This window comes from Grammomys surdaster, unplaced genomic scaffold (genome assembly GCF_004785775.1).
Source record: "Grammomys surdaster isolate TR1022 unplaced genomic scaffold, NIH_TR_1.0 99, whole genome shotgun sequence".
Taxonomy (NCBI): domain Eukaryota; kingdom Metazoa; phylum Chordata; class Mammalia; order Rodentia; family Muridae; genus Grammomys; species Grammomys surdaster.
In genome coordinates, this window is record NW_021604578.1 from 15,969,154 (window position 1) to 15,988,523 (window position 19,370).

The 19,370-nt window shown below is 43.0% G+C and overlaps 1 protein-coding gene across 2 annotated transcripts in view; it reads left to right on the top strand.

Annotated features, from left to right (window-relative positions):
* Window positions 1–19,370, top strand: part of LOC114634821 (microtubule-associated serine/threonine-protein kinase 4) — a 166,609-nt gene that overhangs the window by 135,111 nt on the left and 12,128 nt on the right. For both annotated transcript variants that reach the window (XM_028783425.1, XM_028783428.1), the window contains 6 exons: window positions 2,008–2,130; window positions 2,338–2,450; window positions 4,519–4,646; window positions 4,922–5,157; window positions 12,281–12,510; window positions 13,212–13,334. In XM_028783425.1, the coding sequence (XP_028639258.1) occupies window positions 2,008–2,130; window positions 2,338–2,450; window positions 4,519–4,646; window positions 4,922–5,157; window positions 12,281–12,510; window positions 13,212–13,334 (953 nt within the window). The remainder of the gene's footprint in view (window positions 1–2,007; window positions 2,131–2,337; window positions 2,451–4,518; window positions 4,647–4,921; window positions 5,158–12,280; window positions 12,511–13,211; window positions 13,335–19,370) is intronic.

Here is a 19,370-nt window from a genome sequence, read left to right on the forward strand (position 1 = left end):
CATGGCAGCACATGGTTTCAGGAGAAGATAACCTAAAGCAAAGCTGGGGATCACTGAGGGAAAGGCTGTGCCCTCTCAAAGGTAGGACCAGGGTGCAACCCTTAAGAAAGAGACGCAAGTCCTAACAATAGCTGGGTGCTTTTGTGACTCTTGCAAGTTTCGTGCTCAAAGGCTATAATTTATAACCAGGTTCAAAGATTAAGCAAAGCTTTAAGACCATGAGCCAGATTGCTTATTTTTCTCTAAGAATTACCTTTTATAGATAAGATTACAAGGTGGCTTATTGGACACTTTCTTCAGATTTATGGATGAGAGAGAAGTACAGGAGGTTCAGATCATAGAGTGCAATGTTTAAGGCATGCGTTTGGCCGTATGCATGAGTCCTTAGCTGCTATGATACTTTTTTCTTTTGTGGGCTTTATCTAGCAAAGGAAGTATTTTTCTTCATGGACAATCTTTAACAGAAGTTTGGATTTTGCCAGTAGAATGGAAATTCTTGACCCTCAGCCAGTAAGAAACATAAACCAGAAACTGGGAGTTGAGGACTCCTTTTTTCTTATGCTCCCTTTCTAGTCCATGCATTTTCTCTGTCTGTCTGTCTGTCTATCTATCTGTCTCAACACCCAGCACAAAACTGGCCTGCAGATCATAGCTGGGAAGCCACTGGTACTGTAGTTGCCATGGTGGCACACACCTTTAATCCCAGCACTTGGGAGGCAGAGGCAGGTAGATCTCTGAGTTCTAGGCCAGCCTGGTCTACAGAGGGGGTTCCAGGACAGCCAATGCTATGCAGAGAAATTCTGCCTCAAAGACAAAAACAAAAACAAAACAAACCACACACAAAAAAGAAAAGGATTAAAAAAAAAAAAAGATTCTCATCCTTGTGCGTTGTGATTCCCCCACTTTTCTCTGTCTCTCCATTCTCCTGTTTTCAGATCACCTGAGCCATGTCTTGTGCTAGAGATATCTCAGGGGGGCAGATAGCCTCCCTGCCACTGCCAAGATCCCCAGCCCATCTTCCGTCCCCCTCCCTTGCTCATTCTGTCCCTTTGCACCTACAGAAGACAGGATGGGAGGCATGGATGACAGTCACAGAGAGAGGCAGCTATATCCCCCCACCCCCACATCAACAGAAAGCTTGACAGAGGCAGACCTCAGTGTTCATCTTTTGAGAACTCTTTCTTCCTGATGCTTTTCCAGTCTCCATCTTTGCTATCTATTGTGGGTGTGCTGGGGTAGGGCGGGTCTGCTCTTACCAAGTGACTTCCCTCTCTTTCAGTGGGGTGTTGTGAATCCATTTTCAGTGAGCTTTGCCCTTCAAACTTAACTGTTTAAAGTCATTAAATAAATTTAAAAACCTCTCCCCAAACTGTACTACTACAATTATCTAGCAAACAGAAGCCTCAACTTTAACTCCTGTTTTCTGATTTCTGTTAGAAGAATTAAAAATCTGTCTAACCAATTTGCCATTTCCTTACTTAAGGATCTAAACCACAGAATCTAATTCCTCCCTGCGTTAATGAGCAATCTGATAAAACCGAATGATAACCATTATATAATATTTAGGAAAAATCCATCATTATTAACCTTCCCTCCAGAAGAAATCTTGCTGTAAGCACGTTTTGCACCTTGTTAGGATCTTCAGGGTTTGTAATGAGCCAGTCTGCTTTAGGGCCAACATGTGTCCATGTCCCCAGGTTCAGTATAATGTGATTTTAAGTGGTCCTGTCATTAACCTTTGAAAAATGGAAGAAGTTGTAGAAAAATTAACAGAGAAAAATCTGTGCTATAGCAACCGCTGTTAGCAAAATCAGATTTCCTGCTGATAAATTATAGGAGTTTTTTTTTTTTCTTTTTCCAAGTTTTGGTTGTAGAAGGTAGGGGGAAGTCTGTACTTCACCACTTCTTCATTTCTCTGCTAATAAACATCTTGAGTTGTTTGTAAGCCCGGTGCTTGCTTTGTGCAGAGTGGCTCAGCCTCTCAGCCTCGCTTCTCTCCCCGTCCAGGTGGCGCCTATGAAGTGAAGCAGCATCGCTTCTTCCGCTCCTTAGACTGGAACAGTTTGCTGAGACAGAAGGCGGAATTTATTCCCCAACTGGAATCTGAGGATGACACAAGTTATTTTGATAGTACGTGCATTATCTGACATCCTTTGGCCTTTCCTAGATTTAAAAAAAAACATAGTCCATCTCCAACTTCACATTTTCCAATCTCGTACCTACAAAATTCTAGAAAGCTGTGTGTTATTCTGCTCCAGGTACTCATAGTATAGTCCTCTCTGTTAAACATAGAACCTCTCTGAGTAACCCAGACTGTTCCCAAACTTTCCTCCGCAGCTCGGTCAGAGAAGTATCATCACATGGAGACAGAGGAGGAAGATGACACAAACGATGAAGACTTCACTGTGGAGATAAGGCAGTTTTCTTCCTGTTCACACAGGTTCTCAAAAGTGAGTGAGACAGGGCATCTGCATGCAGAATCTTGGGGAGGCATCCAGTGGCTGGTACCCAGTTCAGCTGGACTAGGTTGTAAAAGCAACCGTCCTTTGTGGGGTGTGAGGTCTCCAGCACTTAAAACTCCCAGTTAGTTGGGGAAAATGGTCTCATAGTCTTGATAAGCAGTGGTTTCCACCCTATAGACTTTATAAGTTTGTAGTTGTTTTGAGGCAAAGACACCAATGCTTTGTCGTCTTTTATGATAGTTGTCACGTGGTGAACTTGCTTACCTGCCCCCCCATGGTTGAGCTGAGAGCTGGTCTGTGGAAGCTTTTGTCAGTGAGGAAGAACAGACATCACCGTGTGCAGAGATCCCCCCTAGTGTGACACAGTACAACACAGGAAGGATGCTCAGCTCTTTCCATGAGCCAGGGTTCTTGGGGGGAGGAGGAACACTTCGGTTTAAGATAAGAAAGAATTTTGATCAGTAATAGAGATTGTAACATATTGGAAAGGCAGTAGGAAGACCACTCTAGAATTTTAAAAATGTTAGAAGATAATAAAATTGATCATTGAGAGAGATCCCTTTTTATAAACTCAGGTAAGGGTTAAAAACAGACAAACCTGATTTTTTTTTTTTTTTTGGTAGGTTAGGAACCCAGGGATAATGGAAATAAACCTGAAGGGCACCCTACCTCCTTTCTGCTAGTCTCTCAGTTGCTACATCTTTGTGGTTGCCATGGCATTTTTGCATGATTCTTCCTTAGGAATTCTATAGCAATTCGTGATTTTGAAGCACTCTGTACATTTTCCTGAGTGATTACCCAAATGAATCTGCAAATCAGCTGGTGGTACCCCTCTCTGTTTAAGGGCCAACATAGGGGCAGGATTTCCCGGGAGACTTACAGCCAGTATGACCTGAAGCAAGCTTAACTAACATCCAATGGTTACTCAGAACATAACCCATCCTCTACCCTCTCAGAACCCCTCCTAAACAGTTTGCTTCTTTATTTTGGAAGGCATTTTATTTTTCCCAGCTCCTGTTCTTTAGCCTCAGCTTTTTCTAACTTTAGAGACAGGAGGAGGCCCCAGGCCCATTTCCATGAGAAGAGTAAATAGCTGGAGGGTAACAATTAGGTGTTCTCAATGTACTGGGCTTCCACAAGCCCATTTTTACCTCTTGTACTTCCTGTGAGACTGTGGTGATTCAGAAGTGGGCTAAAAGAGGCCTCTTTGCCTAAGCTGTAGTCTCCTGCACCAGCTGCTGCCTTACTGATTTGTAAGCCAAAGGTACCTGTTAGGTCCCTCCTGCAGAATCAACCCCACTCTAAGCCCAAAAACACATCATCTTTTCCTCTACTCACACTGAACCTCAACTCCTGACCGGTGGCCATCAAACACTTTATCTTTTCTCTATCGTTTTCTCTGTCTGGTTACTTTTTGAGCCTGAAGCCAGTCTGAGATGTACATTGATCCCGAAGCCATGAAACCGAGCGCATCTACGATTCTTCTGTGTAGATACAAAGTCCTTGAGCTGTGGTGAAAGGAGATGGTCAGTTCAGCTCCCCACTGGGAAAGAATGTGTCTCCATACCTTGGCCCTTCATTCTCTGGTGGCATGCACACAGCATTGTTAGCGTTTCCACAACGTGGCCCCAGTTCACACCTTTTGGTTTGGTTTTGTTTTTTAGAGACAGGGTTTCTCTGTGTAGCCCTAACTATCCTGGAACTCACTCTGTAGACCAGGCTGGCCTCAAACTCAGAAATCCGCCTGCCTCTACTTCCTAAGTGCTAGGCTGAAAGGTGTGTGCCACCATGTGTGGGCCCGCCAATTCCCACTTTTACTTCTATAGTCCAGTTTTTGTTGTTTTTATTTTTTCCCTAAGACTTGTACTTTTTTTGTTGTTTTGTTTTGGTTTTTTTTTGTGAATAAAGAGATTTATTCTTTTGCATAATAAAACATAAAGTCCAAAATAAATATCTGCTTATAATAATGCTTATTATCAATATGTAAATATCTTGTACTTTTTCTGACAAGCTCTTTTTAGATGTAGTTCATAAGCAATAGTTATTTGCCCCGCAGGTTTTCAGCAGTATAGATCGAATAACTCAAAATTCAGGAGAAGACAAAGATGATTCCGAGGACAAGACCAAAAGCACAACTTTGCCATCCACGGAGACCCTCAGCTGGAGTTCCGAATACTCTGAAATGTACGTGAGAAGCCTCCCCAGGGCCCTCATAAACAGTGAACTTTGGGGCAGGGCATCTGAGACCCACCTCCAGAGTTCCTGCTCCAGTAGATCTTGGGCTGACCTTCCATGTCCTCTGCTTGTCCTGACACTAGGTATCGAATCATAAGAGCCATTGCTCTAGACATACGTTTGTTAGGATTATCCAGCTTCCCTTTTAACCTGGTTTCCTCAAACTGATACCCTTAATTGTTTCCTGGAGGTGGAGGAGTGACTTGCTCTTGTTTTTAATTAAGGCAACAGTTATCGACATCCAACTCTTCAGATACTGAAAGCAACAGATGCAAACTCAGCTCTGGCCTGCTTCCCAAGCTGGCTATCTCGACAGAAGGAGAACAAGATGAGGCTGTCCCTTGCTCTGGGGACCCCAGAGAGGAGCCAGAGAAACCTGTTCTTCCTCCTGAGGAGTGTACTCAGGAGGAGCCTGAGGTCACCACTCCAGCCAGCACCATCAGCAGTTCCACACTGTCAGGTAAGTGTGGCTATACTTGTTCTGCTCGGACACCATCCTGTCAAGTGGTTCTACAGACTCAATGAGTCCCAGGCTTTACACGACTATCAGGACAAGTGTTCGCTCTCCTCCTAGACTTCTTCCGTGGTCCCACTTCTTTAGGGAAAAACTCCTAAGAACTCGGGTCAGCTATCTCAGCTACATCCTCAGTGCCAAGCCTTACAGCAAACTGACCTGGCTTCAGTTGGACCTTGGGGACACTTAACACTGCCTGCTTCAGTAGGGTCCTCTGGTGACAGGCAGAGCCTGCCAAAGGAGCATGTCCTTGGCTGCTGATGCAAAGACACAGCTTGTAGAATTGCATCCAACTTAGAATGAGGGACAGTGTCCCATGGACCAACCATCACAGTTACCCTTGAAAATGGTTCCAGCCATCTACATGATGAACTGTGGGCTCTCCCTCCAGCCCTGAGCTGCATGGTAGCATCGTTGAAGGAGTTAGCTCCTGTTATCCAGTCATGTACCAGACACACCATGTTGTATAGTCCCTTGCCACTATCCTCACACCGGGGTAGCAAAGTGCTTACATGGTGAGGGTCACAGGATATGTGTCAGGGGAGCCAGAAGTCTCACCATTGTCTCCCATGGTGTCTGACTGTATCTAAAGTCCTGCCGGCACAGAGTTGATACTTCCCAGGCTGTGGCAAGCGGAGTCAGACATTACTGAAGCTTCTCTGCCTGCTGGGATGAGAGGTCTGGTGTCTGGGCTTCTCTTTGAAGGCACTTCTGTACCTTTGTGTGAAGTAAGCTTCCTGTCAATAGGAACATGGTCTTCAATGCATTTAAAGCCCTTAATACCCCATCATCCATTCCTGGCCCTTAACAGTAGAGGTGTTTTCCTTACACAACCAGACTTCGACCTGTTCCCTAAGCATACTCCGTTTAGGTACACTTACAACATTAGTTGGTTTATAAAGGTTGTGAAACAGCATCTCCTTCTGCAAAGTGTGGGCTTATACTTTTTTTTTTCTTTTTTTAAGCAAAAAGTGGTTCTGACTTACAGTTATTATAGAGAATGTTTTCATTATGCCATATTTGGTATGCTATACTGATAAACATAAAGGATTCTAACTGTTCCATCCACATTCTTAAACTTAATGTTCACAGTGAAAGATTTGTTGTGTTTTTTAAACCATATTTTTAAAAATCTTTCAGGTGAGATTCCAGCCTCCCTAAAATGTTTGGATCTGGGGAGCTTCACACATGCTTATAATTGACATGGGACAATAATACCAACTTTTCTTTTTCTCTCTCTATCCTTCAGTTCTGTTTTCATGCTGGGTAGCCCGACTTTTTCTAACTATGAAGCCAGGATAATAGTGTTGTAAAATAGTACAAGGACATCATATTACTCTAAGGTTCCTGGCCATACTTACCTTGACTTTTCATAGCAAATATAGGGGCTCGGTATTGTATATTCCTGGTTGTAGGGGATCTCTGTCTGGCTCTTAGTTGCCTTAACCTGAATATAGAGTCTATTCAACGCCATTGAAAAGGTCTTGTTTACCATATCTCAGTGCCCTACTCAGGACTCCTCCTACTCAGAGAGGTAGGAGGTGAAGGGAGGGAGGGAGGGAGGGTGGGAGGGAGGGGGAGCAATGTCTAAGTCCTTGATTGATTGCTTTCATAATTAAAAATACCTGCCGAGGTCCTGCCATGCACTTTGATTAATAGAGCCAACCCAGCCTTTCTCAATCTGTCTCCCACACACACATACTAAAAAGTAATCAAAGACCTTGGGGGCTTCGTAGGATAGAGGGATGAGTTGATTTGCTTACAGCCAAGGGTAATTAAGGAACCTGAAAAGCACGGCTGTGGTAAAATTAAATTTGTTGAGGTTTATATTGCTCCACCATCAAAAGGAAGGAACCCTTGACATTTAAAGAACATTAAGGTGACATTACGTGCCATTGGCAGAAAGAGGCCCTTGCTCATGCGCAGTGCTGTACAATGAGGTAGTAGAGGAAGGAAGCAAGAAAGATGAGGGAAGGAAGTAAACACTGTGCCTCCATCCTGACATTTGGGAAAACACAAGTTGGTGTCTGTTTCGTTTTTCTCGACTACCTTGTGCTTGAATCCTCGAGAAGTAAAAGTTGTGAAACCATAGCTGCAATGCTCAAACGCTTCCAACAAATTACTCACTGTAAAGAGACTCTGCTGTTTGTTTGCCCTTTTTCCTTTTCCCTTCTCCTCCTGAACCAACTCAGAAAGGAAGTGAGTCATCTAAAGCCAAAATTCAGTGTAGAGAGTTGAAACAGCCTTGATCCTGTCCTTCACTTACTGCTTTGAGTGAACAGAACAGATGCACTAGTAGATGAAAAGGGTTTTCCCAAGAAGTGAAAGGCTGTTGATACCTACCTTAAGATTTCCTTATCTGTTGGCCCAATGGGTATGGTAATAATTAATTAATTAATTAATAAAAAAGCAACAGTGGGGTAGCTACTCACCACAGTGGTTTATGATCCTGAATGAAAGACACACAGCCTTTATATTAATATGCCTCAAATAGCACAATAGCTGGGCCACTGCCTAACCTCCTAATGATTAATTCACCTCCTGCCAATAATCCAAATTATTACTTACTAAACTCTATATTCTATCTTGGCTGTTCTAGACCCAGTTAGACAGTCTTCTAGACCATGCTGTCCTGCACCTTCACATGGTGGCTATGCCTCTCTGTCCTCCACTCTCCTCAGGCATGGCGTCTGTCCTCTTCTCTACACTCTTTATCTCCTTCTTTCTCCCCCTGTTCCCAGTCCCAAGCCCAGCAAATCCTAAAATCTTGTCTCTGTCTGCCCTGCCCAGCTATTGGCTGTCAGCCAATAGCTTTATTTACCTATCAGAACCAACAGGGGGCAGGTTCCCAGAAGCTATATGAAGATCCTCTGGTATAGTTTTTGGGGAAACATAATTAGCATTCGTAATACAAGCAAATACAGGTGGGTATTACTGTGGAAGCTCAAGGATCTTTCCTATTCGCACAGTGCAGTACTAAGTATATACATCTACACCCATAGACAGACCCAACTGGTATGCCCCTTCACAGACTAGGGCCAGACAAGGGCTGTGCAGTCAAGTGGTATGTGTGTCATAATACGTTCGTTTAGGCCAGCTCTTGCCTAGGCAGAGAATGTTGTGTGGTCAGCATTTTAAGACGCGCTAGCTAGTCATTCGGAAGATTACTTGCAATGGTATTACATACCATACCTGCTCTATAGAGCTATGATAATAACATTATTGAGTTTCATGAGCAAGACGCTTAGAATATAAAATTATAGAATTTATGTTTTATCTCAAAGGATAGAATCTAAGATATTCGTGAGATCTGGACAGGAAAAAATAAAAAAGTGTTTACTGGTGATTTTAAAACCAGAAGCCATTTAGCTTGGTGAGTAAAGAGGAATTAGGAACATGAATCACTGCTCAGTATGTTTCTGAGGGACTCATGATTCTCTTCCTGAGAATTCTCTTCCTGTCCGCCTCCGTAGTTCTCCATGTCCCCACCTTCCTTCATGTTTCTATTCTCAGGGGAAAATCCTAATGTGTTAACATAAAAATAACTCCACTGTACATTAGGGGCTGATAAACTGGCAAAGGTATGTCTTAGAGAAGGAGGAGCAGGATGTCATGGAGGACCAGCACATGACAGAGAAGGTGGAGCAGGATGTCATGGAGGACCAGCACATGACAGTCTAGATTAGAAGCCCGGAAGATGGACTTTGCTACTGAGTAACGTCTTGTGTCTTTTCCTTTGAAACTTACAAAGAGCTTGGAGTGAAATCAGGCATGGAAGGAATCAGAGATGTTTTGATACGTAGCTGGCCCGTGGTATCTTAGGAACTTGGGAGGAAGTGACACAGACACGGCCTACCGTGCGATTAAATGGTGTCTCCATGTCAAAAAGATCAACAACATTCATGTTAATCACTGGTATCAGTATGAGGGGGAGGCTTTTGGGTTTATAAGATGGACTTTTTGAAGGCCCAGGAGAGGAGATTCTCAGGGGGTTCTGAAATACAGGTGACAGGAAGTTAGTCTCCTGATTGAACGGAGTCATTAGAAACTTTACCTGACTGTGCACAGGAGAATGAAGCCTGGGCAGGTAGCTCCTCCATCTTTTCCTCCTTCACAGGATCTCTCTCAAGCCAGTTGTTTCTCACATTCATCCCGAGACGTTTGGACCTAGGAGACACGCAGGAGTATCTCCCACAGTTTGTCCGCCTTTTTCTCTGTCTTCCTGTCTCCACCTCTCCTATCCTAACTTTTCCCGAATGTGTTTATTCCTTCTTCTTTGTACAGTTGGCAGTTTTTCAGAGCACTTGGATCAGATAAATGGGCGAAGCGAGTGTGTCGACAGTACAGATAATTCCTCAAAGCCATCCAGTGAACCTTCTTCTCACATGGCACGGCAGCGATTAGAAAGCACAGAGAAAAAGAAAATTTCGGGGAAAGTCACAAAGTCCCTCTCAGCCAGTGCTCTGTCCCTCATGATTCCAGGAGGTAGAAAGATATCAACTCGCATGAAATTGTGTGATTTGTGCATGTGCTTCCTTCCCTCCTCCCCCCAATCTGGAATGCTGATTGAAATGCAAAACTGCATGATGCAATCACCAGTGGGATCCCAGGACAGCCCTCAAGAGCTGCTGCCTACACACCTGTGAATTTCCCCTCCAGGACCTCTGGGGTAGCCAGAGAGCATGTGCATCTCCGTCTCAGTTTACATTCTGTATCTGGAGAAGGAGGCTCTTGATGTTTCTTTCCCATGAAGGCGGGTTTCATTTGTTTTCTTGAAGCCTTTTCTCCCCACGAGCTAAACAATGAATTTCCCTCCCTGGGATAATTCTTCTGTAGACCGCGTACTGTGTATGTACTTTACAGAGCTGTTTATAGCCATGTGTTGGAAGGCTAGGTATGCTTTACTTCATCTAATTAATGAGGAAACACACACAGAATGTAAGCTTTACATTTCTGGAGATGGCAGAGACTTTCTTCACAGGAGGTAGTGAAATGAGATGTTTTCCAAATCTTGTGGACTGAGCTTCGCTTTCTTTGCTAATCTCTGTCCTGTTTTTGGAAAATGCAGACTTAATTATGCTTTTGTTGGATTACTGTGTTTTCCTACAACTTAGTTTGCATCTACTGATCAACAAGTCTGGAGTAATTCCCCTGGCAGAGATGAAATATATACACTGGTGGTCACGATATCATTCAGAGGTGGGGGCAGGACCGGAAATTGAATATTTATAGATGACATGTACTGGGAAGAATTCAAATTTATAACATATCAAAGAGATTACCTAATTTTTATAATTTTATTTGTGCAAAATAAAAAACTTATACGGCAGTATGTAAATTCCTTTGCTAGGAAACATCCCATTGAGTTCCATAAAGCATACACTTCCTATCTTTGTTGTCTGCATGGTCATGCATGCTTCAAAGGTGCCCCCAGTACCCATGTGTATCAGTTCAGTGTGGGCTAGTCCATCTGTACAAGCAGGTAAAGTAGCCTGCATTGTGGAAAAAAGGGAGAGTTACACCATTTGTAGAAGAAAGGGAGACCCACTGAGTGGTTAAGAACAGGAATCCTATCCTTCCCACAGTTTGAATTTTAAGCATCTGTCCTGTCTTCCATTCACATGTCATGAAGGTCCTCATCTCTTTTTTACCTGATCTTTGGATTAGACAGAAAAGTAAGTCAGTGTGGCACATGGAGTCAAAGTAAAAGAACACTTACAGTGATACACTTAGCTTTCCTCTTGTTTGGGCAACAGAAGACCTAGAACATAGGTAGTATAGATTCGTTTACCTTCCAGTGACCACATTGGGTCTTGCTATGCCCTTGTGAGTCTCCAGTATTACCAGGCACCTTGTTGCCTTGTTCCTTGGAACACACACACACACACACACACACACACACTTACTTCATGATTTGGCTCTGTCTACTATAATGTAACACGCAGATAAGTTATAAACAGTAGATCTGTTGTTCTTGGCTGAGATACCCATAATAAAGGCCTTAGCAGATACAATGTCTTGTTTCACATAGACAGCATATCTTAAAGGTTCCAGAAACACAGTAACCCTATCACCAGAGGCAGAACCCTCATAGTCTAATTATTTTCCAAATACTTCTCTGAATATTGTTACCTTGGTGGTTAGGTTTCAGCTTTGAAGCACTGGGGAATACAAATGTTTGCTTTTGCAACAGAGTAGAGAATGGTATTTGGGGATGTGAGCTGATTTGCTCTTAACACATGTATCTGACCTTCCTTACCCTTAAAGAAACATTGTTCTTTGAAGCTACTGTGTGAAGAGGAACAACTGTAACCATAGTCCTTCTTTCATAGTTAAGTTTCTCAATTGAAATAGTTAATATGTTCTAGCTCAGTAATGTTACAAAGCAGCTGGTATTTGGTCATTGTTTCCCTGGCCTTGTGTGATTGGAGAGTCATGTTAAATTGTTTAAGAGTCATGTTTTTTTTTTTTTATAAAGATTTATTTATTTATTATATATGAATACACTGTAGCTGTCTTCAGACACACCAGAAGAGGGCATCAGGTCTCATTATAGATGGTTGTGAGCCACCATGTGGTTGCTGGGATTTGAACTCAGGACCTCTGGAAGTGCAGTCAGTGCTCTTAACCACTGAGCCATCTCTCCAGCCCAAGAGTCATGTTAAATTGAAGAAGAGTATTTCTCATTATATACTTAGTCTACTCTTCGAAAGATACACTATAAACACATGCATCTATAAACTACTTATTTCACTGAAATAACTTAAAGACATTATAACATCATAACCAGAAACATCTTTGTGTAGCAAAGCTAAAAGTTCTTAATTATAGAGTATTGATTGAAACATTAGTTAAACCTGAAACACTTCTGATATCCCCTCGTCAGGCTTGAGTTTCGCATCCATACCAGTTACCAATAAAAGCATTTTCTGCATTAGTTCTCATTTTGCTGTTAGAAACCAAGGGACTTGTTTATGACCATTCTTTGTTTTCCTGGTTCTGGTGGGGCTCCCCATGGGAATAGTGGCTGTGGCCCAGATCCACTTTGATGCTGGCTTCTTTGTTGCAGATATGTTTGCTGTATCTCCATTGGGAAGTCCAATGTCCCCACACTCCCTGTCTTCAGACCCTTCTTCTTCGAGGGATTCCTCTCCCAGCCGAGATTCTTCTGCAGCATCTGCCAGTCCCCATCAGCCCATCGTGATCCACAGTTCAGGAAAAAACTATGGATTTACTATCCGAGCCATCCGCGTGTACGTGGGGGACAGTGACATCTACACGGTACACCATATCGTCTGGGTGAGAACAGCATCCTTCTTGTCAGCTTAAGTTCCCAAGCAGCCTGGAGTGCATGCCTGCTGACTGAAGCATAGTTTGATCCTGATGTGTTTTCTGTTTCTGTGGCACTTGGGACCCATTTTATTTCTCTTTTAATATCCCTGTCTCTATTTCTGTGGTTGAATTGGGTATAACCCACACTAGTCATTTTTCCTAACTCTGCCCAGGCTACGTAATTGCTCGCCCATTCTTTTGTACCAATCTAGTGAACATAAAGACCACCCTCTTTGTATCCCTATATTGTCCTTTAATATATAACAGTTATGTGTATGTCTGAGTACAATAGGCCAGAGGTGCTATTTAACCCAGAGCTGAAGTGAAGGGACAATTGTGAACGACCTAGCATGGGTTCTGGGAATTGAGTTCAGATCCTCTGTAAGAGAACTCTGGCGCCAGCTCTCTGGTCCCCATCCTTTGCAGTTTTTTTTCTTGCTTTTCAAAAATTACATTCTCGCTGACTTGAGATTTTTTTTTATTTAAGGAAACATGGAAATTCTCCTATTTTAGAACAATATCAGAAAAGGAGCCATGCTTTTTTGAGTCCGTATTAGGAGCTTAGGATTATTCCTAAAGTGACTCCAGGTATCCTGACAGAAGAAACAATAGGCGTCAAGGTTGTAATTTATTGGTTTATGAATTTGTACTCTCCTCTTGGACTGCAGAACGTAGAAGAAGGAAGTCCTGCATACCAGGCAGGACTGAAGGCTGGGGATCTGATCACACACATCAATGGAGAGCCGGTTCATGGACTCGTCCACACGGAAGTTATCGAGCTCCTGCTGAAGGTACTGTCTTCCTATGTCCTGGCCATGCAGAGGGAGCAGTAATGCCAAGGAGTCAGCACTATGAGATCAGCTTCTCCGTGGCATGCCTGGCTCCATAGTCAGGCCCACCACTGGAAAGAATGGGGTGGTCAGAAGCCTGACGGAAAGCAAAGCTATTATGACCTCTCTGGTTTCATGCTGTGAGAAGGTGTCCTTGAACCTACACTCTAACTACCTACTTCTGCTTCTCACGACCATCCTACAGAACAAGAACTCTCTTTTTTCATATGCCTCATGTAGTAGATTCCATTTGGGACTTACCAGTCCTAAGGGTGAACATCAGTAGATGTTATTCTAGTATAGGAGGAGACAAAGTACTGTGTAACTGTGAAGGCAGGTGTAAAGGTTCTAGGAATTGGCACTCCTTTGAAAGATGGAACTTTAGATGTATTTACATTTGCCCTAAATGATTAGTGGAAGAATGGTCCGAGCAGTTTCAGGGCTCCTGCCCCTCCCTCTCCTTCATATGCCTAAGTTAAGTTTCCATGGGGGATCATTTCCTACTTAAAAGGAGCATCAGATAGAGCCTGTGGCACCCGATCCCAGAGAGCACGGATATAAATGGAAAGCGGTGCACATTTATCCTCTCGGGCAAGCCTTTGTGATTCTTGATTTGCCTCGTGCTAACCCCAGAATGTAAAGTCGAAGATACAAAGATAGCTGAACTTAAATTGGATTTTAAATTTTTCTTAGGAAAAAGCCTGCTTTATCTGGGATGAGAATCACAGTCTGTCCTCACACAATTTTTGGATAACCTCTTATTTCATGACCAGCTAGAGAGATTTGAGCAGCAGCAACAACAACAAACCTCATTAGGGAGACACAGGATAGATGTGTACAACTGTAAGCTCCTATGCATGGATTAAATAACATTTGAGACATCATAAATATTGTTGATACAGAGACTAAGGGATGTTCTTTGCTCTCGGAGAGTACAGGACATGTATATGAGAAAAAAACAACTTAATTATCCCAGGCTGAAGCAGAGAAGGAACATTGTGCTTCTAGAGAGAACATTCTAAGTAGGGAGAGGCATGCCAGGGGAGTGACAGTGACGTGGAACTTAAAAGAAGGAATTTGAAGGCACTGGCAGAAAACTGGGTGTACAAGTCTTTCAAATACAGGTGCATTTAAATGCCTGACTTCCCTCCCTCCCCTACCCCTCGTAATTCCATCCAAGGACCAATTTTCAAAGGGCTTAGGGTCTAAGGGTCCAAAATCAGTAGTCACTGCATTCCAAAGGTCCAGGGAGAGCTAGTGGATAGAAAGTTATTCCTCCTCATTAACTCATATTAATTAAAAATTGGCCTTCAATGTAGGGCTCAGCGAGTTTATAGAGTTAAAATGAATCACAGCATTCTCCTTTATATCCCAATGTGACAACAGGAAGACAGATCACACAGTGACATCAGGTTTGAGAACTTAGTTCTACACAGCAACCCTTCCTTTGTGAGTTCTACCTAACTAGGGAGGGATAACACTCCCAGTTAAGCATCCCAGAGATGGGAGGCTAGGAACTGCTGAGTTTTGAGATTCCTGGGCTATGAAAGTCTCCTGCAACTGTCTTAGACTACCTAGGACAGACATCAAGAAGGAACACAGGTTTCCAAGTCTCAATTGCCACTTCACCCACAGTCTGTGATGGATGAGAGCCTCAAATGACTGTGGAGAGTTTGTCTCCTGTGTCTTTCAGTTTTGTGGGGACTGTTGAGAACAGCGGACAAAGAAAGTCACGATCTCCAAAGTCCCTGGCTCACTGTGTGTAACCTTTGGAGCTGGAGAATAATTCTCTCAGTGGCCAGCCATCCTACTGATGCCTTAGATCAATGATATTTCTCAAGCAAATTTTTGTTTGTTTTGTTTGTTTGTTTTTCTGTGTAACCTTGGCTGTCCTAGAACTCACCCTATAGATCAGGCTGGCCTCAAACTCAAGAGGCCCCTGCCTCTGCCTCCCAGAGAGTTGAGATTAAAGGCATGTGCCACCACCGCCTGGCAAGCTAAAGGAACTATAAGTTATAAATGCTAATTGCCTTAGTTTGCTTCCTACTGCCATGATAAAGACTGTGGTCAGAAGCTACTTGGAGATGAAAGGTTCTATTTTTGTCTTAAAACTTATAGTCAGTCCATCATGAGGAGATGTAAGGGCAAGAGCCTGGAAGCAGGGACTGAAACTGAGGCCATGGAGGAACACTGCTTCCTCAGTCTTTGTTCCCATATGCCCCAAGACCATCTCCCTGTGGGTGGTACTGTCACCACTAGGCTCTGCCCTCCTACATCAATGAAAACTCAAGAACACCTCCCACAGGACAGTCAGATGAGGGGCATTTTCTCAATGTAGGGTTTCTCTTCCTAAATTACCCTAGTTTTTGTCAAATTGATTAAAAATTTTAACTAACTAGCACAGATATAAATAAATAACTTATATACATATATATGTATATATGTATATATATATTTATATCTGTGCTAGTTAATTATACATACATATGTATATAATATATACCATATTATATATACATGTATATATCAACATAGAAATATACATACTTATGTATTTTTATATAATATATATATTGTACTCTTCATAATAGTAGTGTTTTATATGCAAAATAGCTCCTGCCACAGCCTGTATTTATTTCATAACATACAGATGTTTATGGAAAGAGAAAAAAAATAAGCTAAATTTATGTTGTATCTTAACATGATTCTGGATTTCTAAACCTCTCTTCTTGCTTCTGTGAGACTGTGTATGTAGTTCTCCTCCCCCTAGAAAGGTTTTTGGAAATGTCTTAGAGAAGCAGCTGGCCTTCTGTGTGAACTTTTACCTCACCTTGTGACTGTGATCACCTCCTACAACCTACAGCTTCATCACAGGGTACAGTCACTGTGGGCCATTGAAAGGGTGCAAGCATGATAGGGTGGACCATGCTGTGGCACCTTCTGGAAGCTGTAGAATCCTCTGGCTTCCATTTAAGGCATAGATCCTGCCTCTGGTTCATAAAGGAAGCACTCAAGAACAGTAACTAGTGTAACAAGACAAAGAAAATGCAAGGGGTTTAATTATCGCCCTGGTGACCTGTGTAATCATGCAGCTTTCTTCCAAACTTAAGCAGCAATTCTTGAACAAAGAGTATAACGTGGCCAGCGTTGGCAGTGGGCTTCTACACGCCATGTCTGGCTTCACATTGGGGTGGCAGCTCTGTTCAGTATTCCTGCCTGTCATTCCCATGGTCTTTCATACTTGCTTAGTATTTACAGCATCTTATGGCATCCTTAGGAAACAGTGGTAAGATCACTAGTGGGGCTGTGTGTCCATGTGTAGAAGCACACGAACTCCATACATCTATCTTGTGGGTTGAGAACACCGAGAACACTTTCTACATCCCATTGCTGCATGTTTAGTCTCATTTTTCCTTACAGCATTGAAGTAGACCTGCTGTGGAAGCTTCTACTCACAAGTACAGGGAGGTGGGTCCAACAGCAGTCAGCAGTGTAGACAGACTCCTGGGATGAGTGGATGGTCAGCTCTCTCATACCTTCCCTTCCAGGAGAGTTTGATCATGGGACAGCATCAGTCTTTCAAAAGAACTTCATGGTCTTCCTTTTACTCTTCCATCACGGATGGAGACTGTAATGTCCCAATTTTCAGCCCTTGCTCAAATAACATGCCAGGCTTAACCCCTGCAATTAGGAAACTTTCCACTCAGCCTTATTGCTTTGTTTAAATTCTTGGTGCTTAACAGAAACTCTAGGCCTCACCAGCACTTGGTTGAGGAACTTCAAGAACTCTGGGAGCTTCTCAATTATGGGGTAGGGACAATCAAGTGGTATGACTGTCATCCTTCCATATTTCCTTGTATTTCCAGAGTTTTGGGCTAAATACAGCAAGAGTCATCTAAAACACAATACCTAATGAGGAGCTGAGGTTAAAATTCACTTGGTAAAGTACTTGCCTTGCAAGCATGGGGACTTGAGTTTGATCCTCTAGAACAATGGTCCTCAGCCTTCCTAATGCTGTGACCCTTTATTACAGTTCCTCATGTGGTGGTGGCCCCCACATAAAAGTATTTCATTGCTACTCCATAACAGTAATTTTGCTACTGTTATGAATCCTAATGTAAATATCTGATTTGCAGATATCTGATAATGTGAAATTTGCAGATATGTGATAATGTGGCCCACAGAATGAGAGCCACTACTCTACTCATATGGGTGCAGACACCTAAAAGCAGAGACAGGAGTGTCTCTGGCTTTGCTGGCCAGCCAGGTTAGCCTACTTGGTGAGTTCCATATCATGTATCAGGAAAGAAGGTAGACAGCACCAGAGAACAGCCAGCTAAGGATGTCTTCTGACCTCACATGCTTGCACATAGACACACACACACACACAAATCCTACACAACACTCATACACATATATAGCTAATGAAGCAAGAGTACTTGGCACCCACCAGGCTCTGCTGGGTTTTGCACAAATTCATGTGACCCCCAGTTCTTCTCTGAGGCAGATGCTATAAATAGAAGTGCCCCCATTTTCCAGACACACAAACCAAAGTAGAGTGACATGAGTAAAGCAGCCACAACCATCTGCTAGGAGGATGATTTCAACCCAGTGTGAGTCAGAGGCTGTGCTTTCAATGCCTACCACACACTCCTTCAACACATGCATCTAATTACCAGTACCTCTAGTCTAATGCTCACAGCAGGCCTAGCAACACCAGGCTATAATCAAAGTGCTAAACATAAGAAACAGACTGTAAACATGACAGAAGTTCCAAAGAAGGAAAGACTACCAGCATGCACCAAAAAATCTCCAGAGAACAGGGGGTTAACCTGTGCAGGCCTTAAAAGACAGTTGGAGAGTTAGTACATGGCAAAGTAGATTTGGATAGCTCCAGCAACATGAATAGAAGTGCAAATGTGAGGCGGGTCTCAGGTGTTGTGACGTACACAGTGAGCCTGGTAGGTTGAAGCCTTGGTTCATGTTGGAGTAAAGTGTGCAAGCAGGCTGGAGCTAGGGTGGAGGATGAGAGTCAGGCCACATCACAAGGGATGCCAGAAGAAAGATATCCTACCCCAACTGAGCTTTACAAAGAAGATCAGACAGAAACAGTGGTCCTTAGTTTCCTAAGGCCAAATAATAAACTGACGAACCCAGACTGAGACCTTGAAGGTACTCAGTTCAGCCCACTTAAAATTCCTTCCCTCCCACTGTGCACTAATCATGGAAAGACTTGCAAGTAAAAGTGAATTAACCAGACATCTAGTAGTCTGCTTCCCTGGTTCTGTTGTGGTTGCTGTTGTTTTTCAAACAGGTATCACAGAATTTCTCTGAGTTCTCCCATGCCTCAGGTTCCTTGTAGCTCTTGCTGTAGCTAGGTGGATCCACTAGGTGGCAGGCTTTGCAAATAGCACCCAATAGTTTTTAATTTACTGTTTCTATTGATGTTTCTGATTAATATTTGCATGATGCATCTTGTACATTTCTATTACAGGAGCTGTCTTTGGTGTATGTATATCATTCTGACAAATTTCTTTTTGAAAAGTCATAGGTAGTAACATAAAGTAGGTTTAGTTTTTGTTGAAGGAGGCATTTATTCAGAGCCTCACGATGTGCTGAGTCAGCGGGCCCTGCTTCTCTCTATTTTCTAATGAGAAACACTCATAATTGTACTCTATTTGTCTTACACAATTTTATCATGCGTATGCCTCCTTCATTTCTCAGTGATCTAATTCTCTGAGCATGTTCCACATGGCCGGTGATGGTTTGCGGACCACCACTGGGATGAACACAAGCCAAACACTAGAGAGAGAGAGAGGACCAGGCAACTGATGCTCATGTGGATCAAGTTAGGAAGGAGGAGCACTGGGGGGATGAAGGACAGAGTAGCTAGGCTTTGATGGTTCCATTTTCCATCTTGTTCTCTGAGAACAAGAATCTCAGGGTCCTTGAAACTGTTATCATTATCTGACAATGACAGTCCTTTCTCACCTCAGT